Source organism: Podarcis liolepis (assembly GCF_965112155.1).
Source record: "Podarcis liolepis genome assembly, chromosome: 5".
Lineage (NCBI taxonomy): Eukaryota > Metazoa > Chordata > Lepidosauria > Squamata > Lacertidae > Podarcis > Podarcis liolepis.
In genome coordinates this window covers 39,869,199-39,881,777 of record NC_139556.1, presented here as the reverse complement: position 1 = coordinate 39,881,777, position 12,579 = coordinate 39,869,199, and the positions used below count along the sequence as shown (strand labels likewise).

Below are 12,579 nucleotides of genomic sequence, written 5' to 3'. Positions count from 1 at the left end.
ACGCTCGCTGGCAGTCATGGAAGCTGAGGGTCCAAACCATCTGATGGCCACCAGGTTGGGAAACGCTGCTTTAAAGCACATATCTGCTATATTGGACTGCTTCCAGTTCCAGATATTTCTCAGAGTTATGCATGGAATCATGTCACTCAGACGTTTAGAATCCTTCTCATTAAATTTTATGTTCCCTCATGATGTAATTACTTCTAGTCAAAGCTGTTTCATCTTGTGCATGCAGCTTTTAGAAAGCTACAGATGCAACTAGGGCTTGTTCAGTGATGCCAGGAATAGCACGATGGCATCTCAGTTGATCTTAGCTCAGAACATTATATCCTGTTGGAACAGCATTCTGACCCAGTCAAAATAAAGGTTATTTATTATTGTTCCTAATCCCACTACTTTTAAGGGCAAGTTATCTGAGGCTCATAAATAATCTTGGGGAAAGCTTATCAGACTAATAAACTCTTTGAATATTCACAATAGAGTGCAGCCATTCAGCACAGGTGTTGTTTTAATTATGAAAGCTCATGTTCTCTGACCTCAGATCCCCAATTTCTCTCTGTGTTGTGAGAAAACCACTTAAAAGTCCAGAACACGGTGCACTTAAATGCAAATTATATAAGAGCAGTGGAGACTTTATTGGACAATGCTTGAAAGATTTTATTAGATCTGTACTCGCAAGAAGAATTATAATATCTGTTTGTGGTTCTTCATGAAGGATACTTCTTAAAGGTCGGCAGCTGTGATGTATAATGAATAGCATTTTGCAGTTGGCCACACAAGAAGTCCCAGGTCCAAAATCTTGCTCATCTGTAAAGTTCAGTGGGTGGTCCTGGGGAAGGTCACCGTTTCTCAGTCTAGGCTTTTTGAGAAGGTGTTATAATTTGGTTTGGATATATTGCCATCTTCCCTAAGAAGGAAATAAATATTAAATTAATTTTGCTTTCTTGCCCAGTATACATTAAATTCAGGTAGTAAACCTGTTCTGGTTACATGGAACATAGCAATTAATTATCTTAATAGAGGCTATTGGGTCTAAATTATACATTATACTGCAGCTATATGTAGCATAGCTCCTTCTCTGTTGTAAAACCCACTTGGAGCGGAAAGTTGAAAGAGTAAGGAGTGCTTTCCATGCTAGATACTTTCCCCTGGATAATTCATCTCTTCCCGGCATATGGATCCATGTTTGCAGGGTAAACTTGGTTCTGCGACACTGGAGAGAATAAAAATTGTTAGGGACAGGAGCAGCTGACAGGAGAAGGATTAAGTATACCCATGAACTTGCTCCTAAATCAGGCATAGGCAAACTCGGCCCTCCAGATGTTTTCAGAGTACAACTCCCATCATCCCTAGCTAACAGGACCAGTGGTCAGGGATGATGGGAATTGCAGTCTCAAAAACATCTGGAGGGTCGATTTTGCCTATGCCTGTCCTAAATCATTGCAAAACACCATCCCAAGGAGGTAGGAGCTGCAATGTAATGAGTACTTTGGCCCTTAGACTTCACAATGCTGGTCGGAGGGGAAAGAATCACAGTTGTTCAATTATGTATCCTGACTTTCCTTAACAGTCTGATCCTAAGGCTTACTGAACCACTAAGACCACACGTCCAGTAAATGCCTTTTTCTGCACGTAGCACCAGCAACATGTTCTAAATGTCCTTATTTCCTTAATATGTGCATGAAGTCATCTTTGCTTCCTGACAAAATAGTTTCTAATAGAATTATTATCATCTGGCAATATTTCTTTCTGGGCAGTTGAGCAACATCTGACGCTGAGCGAGCCTTTCAATTCACCTTTTGACATCTGAAAAGTATTTAGAAAGCCTCATTATACCATTTTTTTAATAGTTCATATCTTTTCATTTCTTTTCTTCAATGTTTAACGTCTTTTTTATAATTCAGATCCTAAAGTTTAAACATTTCCTCTATAATATAATATGTGAATGAGTATAAATCTTCCATTTGTTAGTAGAACAGAAAAGCAGGGCTAATATGCAACCGAATACCAAAGGAAGATTGTTGCCTTTGTGACTTGTTGTGACCTTTCCAAAGGTATCTGACTGACCAATATCAGAAGCAGACTGCTGAAGCAGAGTTTTTAGTTTATAGTTTCATCTCTCAAATCGCCACCTTTTTTAAAAAAACACCAATGAGAGTGCTGGTTTGCTTGATTATTTGACAAGTAATAAGAGTAATAAGAAATAAGAGGCGGCTTCTCACCCCCTCCTTTAGGAGATCACTTGGGTAAAGGAAGGCTAGTCCTAAAGAATCCTTAGAAGTTTTTGAAACTGATTGTGTTTTTGGTTATGTTCTGTGCTCCCATACAGGCAATCCTTGTTTTGCGCAGAGGTTATGTTCCAGTCTCCCATGTCAGTGGAGCATGTGTAAGCTCCACCCACGCTCCTGTTCTACCCTGCCCATTCTGCCCCATTGCAACTCTTTTTGTGATGTCATTATGATGTTTTGGGGCTACTTTGAGGTTCAGCGTCATGTGTGTGTGTGGGCAATCGCACATCATTTAGATGCGCCTAAATCGGTCTGGCCTGTACTATATCTTGCTGTTACGTAAATATTGCTGTTTTAAAGTAAACTTAAGCTTTTATTTATCTCAAGTAATGTGATTCATATTTAATGATTATACTATACCCGTTAGGGCCCAAATGAAACACGGGGTACTTTTTTAATGGATAATCTCATACGTATTTACTCGAGTCTAATGCGCCATTGAATCTAATGCACACTTCAATTTTCAGAACCTTGAAACCTTGCTGGCGAATGTAAATGGGCCATCGAATCTAATGTGCACCTTAATTTTCACAAAGTAATTTGGCCAAAAAAGATGATTCATTAGATTCAAGTAAATACGGTAGTTAACACAAGTAACTTAAGAGTCTGCTTAGCTATGGGGTTGTGCGAACTGATCTGAAAGGAGCATTCAGTGACAGCTGCCTTCTGCATAGTGAGCAGTGGGAGTGGGGGGGGGGAGGGACACCACTCATATATCTTGGCCTTTGCAATAAGTTCCTGAAGAATATACTGACAATTGATTGTGCCAAGGAACTATTATCTATAAACTGCCTATAGTTCATTCTTTAGTGATAGTAATACCCTTTTATGGTAAATGAAACTTCTCTAATATGACAGTGGGGAGTTTCAGTGACATAATCTTTTCCATGTCATGTTTTTTTTTCTCAAGCTAAATTTCACATTCTTTCACTTTTGATCAGAGCTTTTCATCAAGCAACTTGATTTATACGATAGCATTTTTTGGGGGTAGCTTTAACACTTGGAAGAATTTATGCTGTTTCATTCCAAAGAAGCTTGCAGTATTTTTTGTACTTGCCGTTGATAAGGGACTAGACCTCTGTGAAGCCACTCTTTTTCCTTAACAGACTTGCATCCAGACATATATAGAGAGTGTGCTGATAATTATTGTGTGTGTGGATGTACGCAGTGAGTGATATCAGCAGAAGAATAGGACTACGTTCTTTGTTCTTATTTGATTGTTGAAAAACCGAATTACAGATTGGTATATTGCTACACTGTAATTTTGGTTTAGGAATGCACTGAACAATTTGTAATGTGTATGCAGTTATTGTCTAGATTAGCAGCTGGGAACAGATCGTTGTCAAACCTTTTCAGTCTGCCCATTCTGGAAGCTGTCACAGGGGCTACCCCTCTCCTCTTGCTTTTGCATACCCACCCTTTGTGCTTTCATTTTTTATCCTTTCCCCGCCCTTCATGGGCCAACTTGGGGGAAGACCACCATCATGACATCAGGTGATAACTTCAAAGAGTCTGGCTCCGAGAGCTCACTTTTGAGAGGATTGCTTTCTGATTGGTGTAGAGAGCCCTCTCCTCTGAGATCCCTTTGTAAGTAATTTGAATACAAACCACCCACACAAAAAAAGAATTCACAGGGCTGGCTCTCTGTACCCATCAGCTGATAGGCAAGGAAAGCCATCCCCTCTGAAATCCTTTTGTCCAAACCACTTGAAAACTCAGATCACAGGGCTGGTTTCCTGCCTGCATTAATTAGCAGGAAGAGCCATCCTCTCTGGAGCATGTTTGTAAATGCCAGCAGAGTTCAAAGAGCTGGCTTTCCGTGCTGATCAGTTGATGGGTGCAGAGAGCTGGCTGTTTAAAGTCTGCTTGCCAGTGACCATTAACAAACAGTCCCACCAGGAACTCCCTAACGTAGCTGATCCCCCAGTGGAGCTCCCCATTAACACTTAGGCACCGTTTCTCAAACTTGGGTCTCCAGCTGCTGTTGGACTACCATTCCCATCATCCCTGACCAGTGGTCCTGCTGGCTGGGGACGATGGGAGTTGTAGTCCAACAACAGCTGGAGATCGAAGTTTGAGGAAATACTGATAGAGGAGGCCCTACTTGGAAAGGAACAATGTAAGGAACAATAACCTAGGACATCAGGTGTGGGGAAAGAGGGTGTAGTTGAACAGAAATAGCCTCAGGGGCCAAATTAGAACCCCTGCTGTGACTAATTAGGCTCACAGGCTGGGAGTTTGCCAGCCCTGTTTTGGAAACTTAGAGGGAGACTAGTAGGGCATAAGCAGGCTAGAGGAAGCGAGACCTCCATAGTCTTGGGGTTGTATGTGTTATTGGAGCTGCTTTGCCTCCATGGATATAATATTCACTTGTCTGAAATAAGGGTAACTTATGTCATTTATGCCAATACTGTCCACCTGTGTGGCATGTTTGCTCCAGTCCATCCTCCTTTTGACAGAATAAAGCCATTCTTGAGATTCAGGTTAGGAATGGTTTAGTTTTATTCACAAATATGAAAGAGTGCAGTTGTATGCCCACAGAAATTTCATGATGAAATGGCTTGTTCTATGATCACGTATGCTAAAGAAAGACTTGTTGTATCTTTGCTTTTATGCAGGTTTCTAACAGGAGATCTGTCAGATTCTGAAAGCGACATATTTGAGCAATTCAAAGAATGGACTACCCAGGCAGCTGAAGAGCAGCAGCAAGCTTTTAGTCATGGGATAGAACTTATTCCCTGGTATGTGCTGTCAATCAGAGCTGACATCCACCAGTTCATGCTGCAAGGCGCAACAGTCATACATTATGACCAAGAGACACACATTTCAGCACGGTGCTTCCTTCAACTTCAGCCTGACAGTAGTACGTTGACGTGGGTGAAACCCCCCACTGCTTGCACTGCAAATTCCAAAGTGAAACTGAGCGTGCTGGGTAGCACAGCTGACCTTGGGAAGTTTCAGTTTCTTGGCAATACTGGATTAAATGGACTTGTGGAGGGTTGCTTAGACTTGTTCTCCGCAAAGGCTGTGTATATGGGGCATTCTGGCATTGATATGCATGCTGTGTGTGTTCAGAACAAACTTTGCAACATGTCCCTTAAAGAAAACGGTGTGACGCTATTATATGGTCTTCAAACTACTGAAAATAAGTTGTTGCACTTCGTTGCTCCAAAATATACTGCTAAAATGCTCTTTGATGGATTGATGGAATTAATGAATGCTATCAGAAAGATGAAGAGATTTCCTGATCAGAGATTGCAGTGGCTGCGGAAACAATATGTCAGCCTCTACCAGGTAAACGGTTGATTTTCCTTGTTCCCTAGCAGGCAGAACACATGCCATAATTTGCCCACTGAACCCCTAGAGCAATCTCTTTTCCCTTCTCCTCACTCCTCACTCCATAATTCTATTAGCTGCTCATGTTAGTCCCTTGGGGCCCTAATCCAGCCTACTCAATGTTCTTCTGCTCCTGTGCAGTTAAAAAAAACCACCACACCATTATATTTCTTTTTAAATTCCATATCTTGTGCACTTTAATAAAGCTGAGGACTTTTATTAGGAGGACGGTCGATATGAAGGCCCAACGCTGGCTCAAGCCGTTGAATTGTTTGGAGGGAGGCGCTGGAGTACAAGAAACACAAGCCCAGGAAGCCTGACAAAAAATGTAGAGAAGCCAAGCGTGCAGAGAAACAACACACTAGGAATCAGCACAGCTAAGAAAAAGAAGAAAGTACTCATGAGGGTAGGAATCTTGTTATTTAATGTTGTTGGAGGCATGATTGAAGCTTCATTGTCCAGGGCTTTCTCCCTTCCTTCCCCCCACATGCCCCCCAAATTGGCTTGCAGACAGGGGGGAGTCAGGAGAACCTCCAGAACAGAAAGTGGGGTAGGGGACCGTCCCTCTATTTCAACTTGTTTGCATATCATTTACTTCAAAACAGTGGGGTTTTTTGTTGCATAATAATACAGAGGTTTGCCTATGTTTAAACTGAAATAGAATATTCTGGGTGGTATCTTTTTTACTTCTGAGTAGAGACTTTTTATTATGGAAAGCAAAGAGAAGGGAAGTATCATGCATCTGAAGCATACATAGTATTTTTGCCTATCCAGAAAGTATAACTCAATGAGAAAAGCACTTGCAGGAAAGGCAAAATCAAGTCAAGCTAAACTTCCGGACCTGCCAATGAACATTCTGTACTGGAGTTGCAAAAAGGAAGGTTGAAACAGGAGGCAGTGGAAGAATCTTAAGTTCAAAAGCGTCTTCTTAATAGATTGTAACACTTGGAGGACAAACACAGGAAGTTCCTTCGGGGAGCCCTGGTGCACCCAAACACACTAAACAGGATTGCTCTCCTTTTGCATCAGCCAATGGGCAGCTGGGTCCCACTTAGTGTTGGACTCGGGGCTGGAGCGCTCTTGTGCACCCAAACTCGGCACTAAGTAGGATTTTTCTCCCTTTACATTGGCTGTTGGTAAAGAGAGAGTGTTCATGCTTAGTGCTGGGTTCCTGCTTAGCACAGGGCTTCCAAGACTCCCAACAACCAGCTGGTTAACCATAGGGTCAAACTCCATCCTCACCTGTATGCTGTCACGTGTAGGACAGGTGAGTGTGGCTTGTCCCAAATGGCCCACTGGCCAGAGGTTTCCCAGCCTTGAATACCTCCAGTGGAGGACAGAGGAACATACAAGCCCAGGAGAAGGCTTGGTTCATTCATATAGAACTAAGCCATGGTTATTTAGCATTACAGTGGTACCTCGGGTTAAGTACTTAATTCGTTCCGGAGGTCCGTACGTAACCTGAAACTGTTCTTAACCTGAAGCACCACTTTAGCTAATGGGGCCTCCTGCTGCCGCCGCGCCACCGGAGCATGATTTCTGTTCTCATCCTGAAGCAAAGTTCTTAACCTGAAGCAATATTTCTGGGTTAGCAGAGTCTGTAACCTGAAGCGTATGTAACCCGAGGTACCACTGTACATCCGAACATGGCTAATATGTAGAAAATTTGGTTTCTTAAGTTTTTGCAAGACTCTTAATCAAGGCTTGAACCTGTGGGCAAAGAGTAAGATTTATTCAAATGTACCTTTATCAATTTGATAGCCTATTCAGCTGGTTTATGACAATGGGAAAGGACCAAGCCAGCCAGCTGAAGGGCTTCATAAAATGGTCCATTTCTGTATAATAAATAAATAAATAAATAAATAAATAAATAAATACCTCGCCCATCTGGCCGGGCCTCCCCAGCCACTCTGGGCGGCTTCCAACAAAATACTAAAATACAGTAATCCATCAAACATTAAAAGCTTCCCTAAACAGGGCTGCCTGCAGATGTCTTCTAAAAGTCTGGTAGTTGTTTTTCTCTTTGACATCTGGTGGGAGGGCGTTCTGCAGGGTGGGTGCCACCACCGATAAGGCCCTCGGCCTGGTTCTCTGTAACTTGGCTTCTCACAGTGAGGGAACCGCCAGAAGGCCCTCGGCACTGGACCTCAGTGTCCAGGTAGAATGATGGGGGTGGAGACACTCCTTCAGGGGCATTGCCTGTGGGTTTGCTTGTTTGTGTTTTAAAATGGTCATTAGCAAATATGGAGCCCTTCATTTTGAATCAAGACTGTGGCATTTTTGCAGGGAGGGGAGGCTTTTAAAAAACAACTTTCCCCATTCCCCTCCCTTCCTTAGGGAGAAGCCCTCCCAAACTACACTTTGCCCTGTAAGGCTGAGGAAGAATGTACAGGTATCAAATTGGTACCTGTCTGTTTTGCTCCGAGAGGCAAACAGCAGCTTTGGGAAGGACTAATTTCCCTGGCAAAGTGCACAGAGGAAAGGCTTAATCTTCCCATCCCACAAGTATCGCATCTCCAGTTTGGATCATTGCCCTTCCCTCCTTAGGGTTACATTTTTAAACCCCATGGGCTCTCATCCATGGATCTCTGGATGGTTTCATCCATGGATGAAACACCTTGTTTGGACCTCAAATGAATACCTAATGATCATTTTCTTTGATGTGCTACCTGCATCCCTTTTGTCTCAGCAAACCGATAATAGCTTGCTTGAATACATGTTCCACATACAGCTTTGTAATTTACAAAATGGATGTTGGTTTTAATATGCAGTGTTTCTAAAGATGTTCATTATAAAGGTCACTGTTTTAAGGGTGAAAGTGGAGATGGCACTGATGATGAAATGGCAACCCGAAAAGCAAGACCTTTTAAGGAAAATCGGAGTAGAAGTGGTTCAGACCCTCAGGATATTGATGAGCAGGAAGAAGCAGGTACGTGCTTTCGGTGTGTGTGTGTGTGTGTTTTGCAAAGGACCTCAAATAATCCTTTGGGGATCTCCAAGCAGTGAGTTATCCCTTATTTATTGCTTGATTGTGCTTCTCGAGCTGCTTCCAATGTTTAGGAGCAGCTTTGAGGGCAATGTAAGAGACTACAGTATTTGGGGGGCGGGTCCAAAGCATTGATGTGTGTGTATAGCTTTCTTTCTAGGAAGACTATAATTTTGCTTTTTTTAAAAGAAAAGAAAAGACAGCTCAGTCTGGAGTCCTGCTGGCTGCTGGACAGCAACATCACTATCCTCTGTACCCAGCCCTGGGTGAAAGCGTAGGAGTTGCAAAGAAAATAAATTTAAAAATCAGTTGCCTTCTCCTTCAGTATTTCCTGTCTGACAAATGGCTTTGTGCAACATGAAAACTTGGCCACATTTTCATAAACTGGTGATAATTGTAGTAAAATATATTCATTTAGCTATATTTTACTACAGCCAGTGTGGTGTAGTGGTTAAGAGCGGTAGACTCGTAATCTGGTGAACCGGGTTCGCGTCTCCGCTCCTCCACATACAGCTGCTGGGTGACCTTGAGCTAGTCACACTTCTTTGAGGTCTCTCAGCCTCACTCACTTCACAGAGTATTTGTTGTGAGGGAGGGAGGGAAAGGAGATTGTTAGCCGCTTTGAGACTCCTTAGGGTAGTGATAAAGCGGGATATCAAATCCAAACTCTTCTTCTTCTAATTTCTTGTGAGTCTCATTTTTGCTGCTCTAACAGGGCTCTTTTTCCCCTTCTTTTTTTGAAAGGGGGTATTATAAATGCTATGATACAAATTTGCTTTCCTTCTTAGAACCAACTCTTCTGGTTACTTTTCCTGCTACCAACACTCTGCCTTCCAGAAGAACACAATCCCTGATTACCTCAGTGCCACCTAATGTAACACCTGGGGTCTCGTCACCTGTCAGGCCGGTGTCTTCTCCTGTGATGTCATCATCAATAAAAGGTCAATCCAGGTAAGAGAAAGCATCACTGAACATGTGTGTTTTTGTGTGTCCTGAAATTCTAAAACCTATACTGAGTTCACTCCTTAGTCCATGTTGAGTGTTGGGATTGAGGTGTCTGAAATCTACAGATGCATCTGGAATTCCTTTATAGTTTTTTCCATTAGCAGTCGATAAGTGGCTTACTTTTAGCTGGCAAACTAATGGACTGCTTTTTTAGTTGTGTGTGTGTGTGTGTGTGTGTGCGCGCGCGCAGACACAGTGATAGTTTCCATTACATACCTTTATTTTTTTAGCACATGGAGCAGCAGCAGCTGGCATGGAAGAGGAAAAGGGGGGCTAAAGGGCTTCCAAACCTGTATGGTTTCCGATAGCAACATGAGCTTTGTTGAGTTTGTGGAGCTCTTCAAGTCTTTCAGGTAAAATCTCTTTTATTGATTCTTACCTGAGAGTTTTTTTAAAAGCCAATGTTTTAACAAGAATTGATAATAAAATGCATCATATATGAACAGCGTTCGAAGCCGCAAGGATCTGAAGGAGCTTTTCGACATATACGCCGTGCCCTGCAATCGACTGGGTTCTGATTCCGTTCCACTGTATACCTCTCTGAAGATTGATGAGAACACAAATGGACTTCAGCCAGATTTAGGTAAGATAAATTAATTTGACTTGGTCGTGTGTTGGAGTTGAGCCTGGGAGCTAAGTGTTTGGTGCTGGTCACGTCACCTTCTCTCTCAATTCCATTTCTGTAAGATATGGACAGTGACATGCCTCACTGAACAGTTGTTGAAAGAAAAATATTTTAAAGTTTTATAAAGCGCTTCACAGATTTAAAAATGTTCTACAAATAATGAATAAATAAAAAGGTGAAGGACCCCCTGGATGGTTAAGTCCAGTCGAATTTGACTGTGGGATGCGGCGCTCATTTCACTTTCAGGCTGAGAGAGCCAGCGACTGACCACAGACAGCTTTCTGGGTCATGTGGCCAGCATGACTAAACCGCTTCTGGCACAACAGAACACCGTGATTAGTGTCAGAGTGCACAGAAACAGTTTACCTTCCCACCACAGCAGTACCTATTTATCAACTTGCGCTGGTATGCTTTTGAACTGCTAGGTTGGCAGGAGCTGGGACAGAGCAACGGGAGCTCACCCCATCACACAGATTCGAACCACCAACCTTCTGATCAGCAAGGCCAAGAGGCTCAGTGGTTTGGACCACAGCGCCACACACATCTCCAGAAAGAGAGAGAGAGAGAGAGAGAGAGAGAGAGAGAGAGAGAGAGAAAATCTGCAGCTGTGTTCCTTCAAAATTCCTTGACCATTTAGGACTTAAAAGTTAAAACTAGTACTGTAGTTTGACCATCGTATAAAGTATTTATGTTCATATTTTTATCTTTCAGATTTACTGACTAGGAACATATCTGATTTGGGCTTGTTCATTAAGAGCAGACAGCAGCTATCAGACAACCAGAGACAAATTTCTGACGCTATTGCTGCCGCAAGCATTGTTACTAATGGCACTGGAGTGGAGAGCACATCTCTGGGAATATTTGGAGTGGGCATCCAGCAACTCAATGACTTCTTAGTAAATTGCCAAGGAGAACACTACACATATGATGAAATCCTCAGTATTATTCAGGTGTGTAATGCTAAGCTATTGGAATTCTAATCACAGGGCTTCTCAATTCCTCTCTTAGAACCAGGAGCAACCACCATATTTAAATTGGTGTGGCAGCATCAGTAACATAGAGAACATGGAACACATGCAACTGCCTTGTACTGAGGAAGATTTATTGGCCCATCAGTATTGTTGACTCTGGCTGGCAGTGACATTCCAAGGTTTCAGAATGGGACATTCCCAGCTGTACCCTGAGATACGGAGAGTGAACTGTGGCCCTTCCCCAGTCCAATTAAAGTTCAGTGTTTTTAAATCCCATTGTTTTCAGCAATAAAAAGTTGGGCACGTAGCTGAATCATGGCCAAAACTCATACTGGGCACAGAAATAAACAGCTGCAAGCAAGCCTGTTAGGAAGGGAAGAACTGCTGGACATCTCACCAGTGTACCAATTTAACATAACCTCTTCAGTCAGCTAGCTCCAGGAGGATGCAGACATCACACAGATGTTGGTCTTAAAGACATCTAAGCTGAATTTGGAGTTTTTACTAAGGGATCCCTATAAGCATTAATGGGAGACATGCGATAAATTTGTGAAGTGTTTCTGCACAAGTCAATGTTTGCAAGCTTCCTTTAGAAGCCAACCTTTCCCCACCACTGGCTAGCAGAGAGAAGCTAGCTCACCCCTGCTGGCAGATTGGCCGATAAACCTCCTGGGCTTGACTTCTGGGGGTGTTGGGGCTATGTATTTGTTCCTGGACCGATGTGGGTAGCGTCTCCCCCACCAATATTAGCTGTGCTTGCTGTATCTTCCTTTCTCATGTGAGAGTGGTCTTTGCCTAGTTATAAACTGGCAGCCAGGAGAGAGCAGGGCAGAGGCATTGCCATAGTTCTGGGAGTTATGGTGTGAGAAGTGAGGCAGGCCAGGTAAGGGGCATGTGGCATGAATAATTAGTGGCTGTGTTGTGTGCTGGTTGCCTCTCTGACAGTCACTTTTGTCTGGGCAAATGGAAGAAAGTTTCAGTATTCTGTCCTGTCTACCATTTGTCATTTCCCCCCTGGTCCATGCCTTGCTTTGCAGGTGTTGGGCATGACCTGCATTTGAAGACCTGAATTTGACACCGACATGCCTAATTCTGCCCTCAGTAATGCATTAGCTGGATACAAATAAATTATGTTGCCAAAACTGTGTATAACATCTAAACGCATTTCATTTCTTTAATGCCAATTTATTTTAGTCCATTTATTGACATTTCTGTTCTGCCTCTTACAGAAGTTTGAACCCAGCATCAACATGTGCCAGCAGGGACTGATGTCTTTTGAAGGATTTGCACGGTAATCTCCTGTAAGATCGCCTTGATATTTTCTTAACCTGCCTTGCATTTCTTTTTATGAATTTTAGCCTTCTGTAT

At 42.7% G+C, this 12,579-nt stretch overlaps 1 protein-coding gene across 8 annotated transcripts in view; it reads left to right on the top strand.

Annotated features, from left to right (window-relative positions):
* PLCE1 (phospholipase C epsilon 1) overlaps window positions 1-12,579 on the top strand; it is a 133,482-nt gene that overhangs the window by 92,202 nt on the left and 28,701 nt on the right. For all 8 annotated transcript variants that reach the window (XM_083502992.1, XM_083502991.1, XM_083502988.1 and 5 more), the window contains 8 exons: window positions 4,907-5,582; window positions 5,848-6,030; window positions 8,436-8,553; window positions 9,399-9,561; window positions 9,846-9,968; window positions 10,062-10,198; window positions 10,952-11,190; window positions 12,441-12,502. In XM_083502992.1, the coding sequence (XP_083359118.1) occupies window positions 4,907-5,582; window positions 5,848-6,030; window positions 8,436-8,553; window positions 9,399-9,561; window positions 9,846-9,968; window positions 10,062-10,198; window positions 10,952-11,190; window positions 12,441-12,502 (1,701 nt within the window). The remainder of the gene's footprint in view (window positions 1-4,906; window positions 5,583-5,847; window positions 6,031-8,435; window positions 8,554-9,398; window positions 9,562-9,845; window positions 9,969-10,061; window positions 10,199-10,951; window positions 11,191-12,440; window positions 12,503-12,579) is intronic.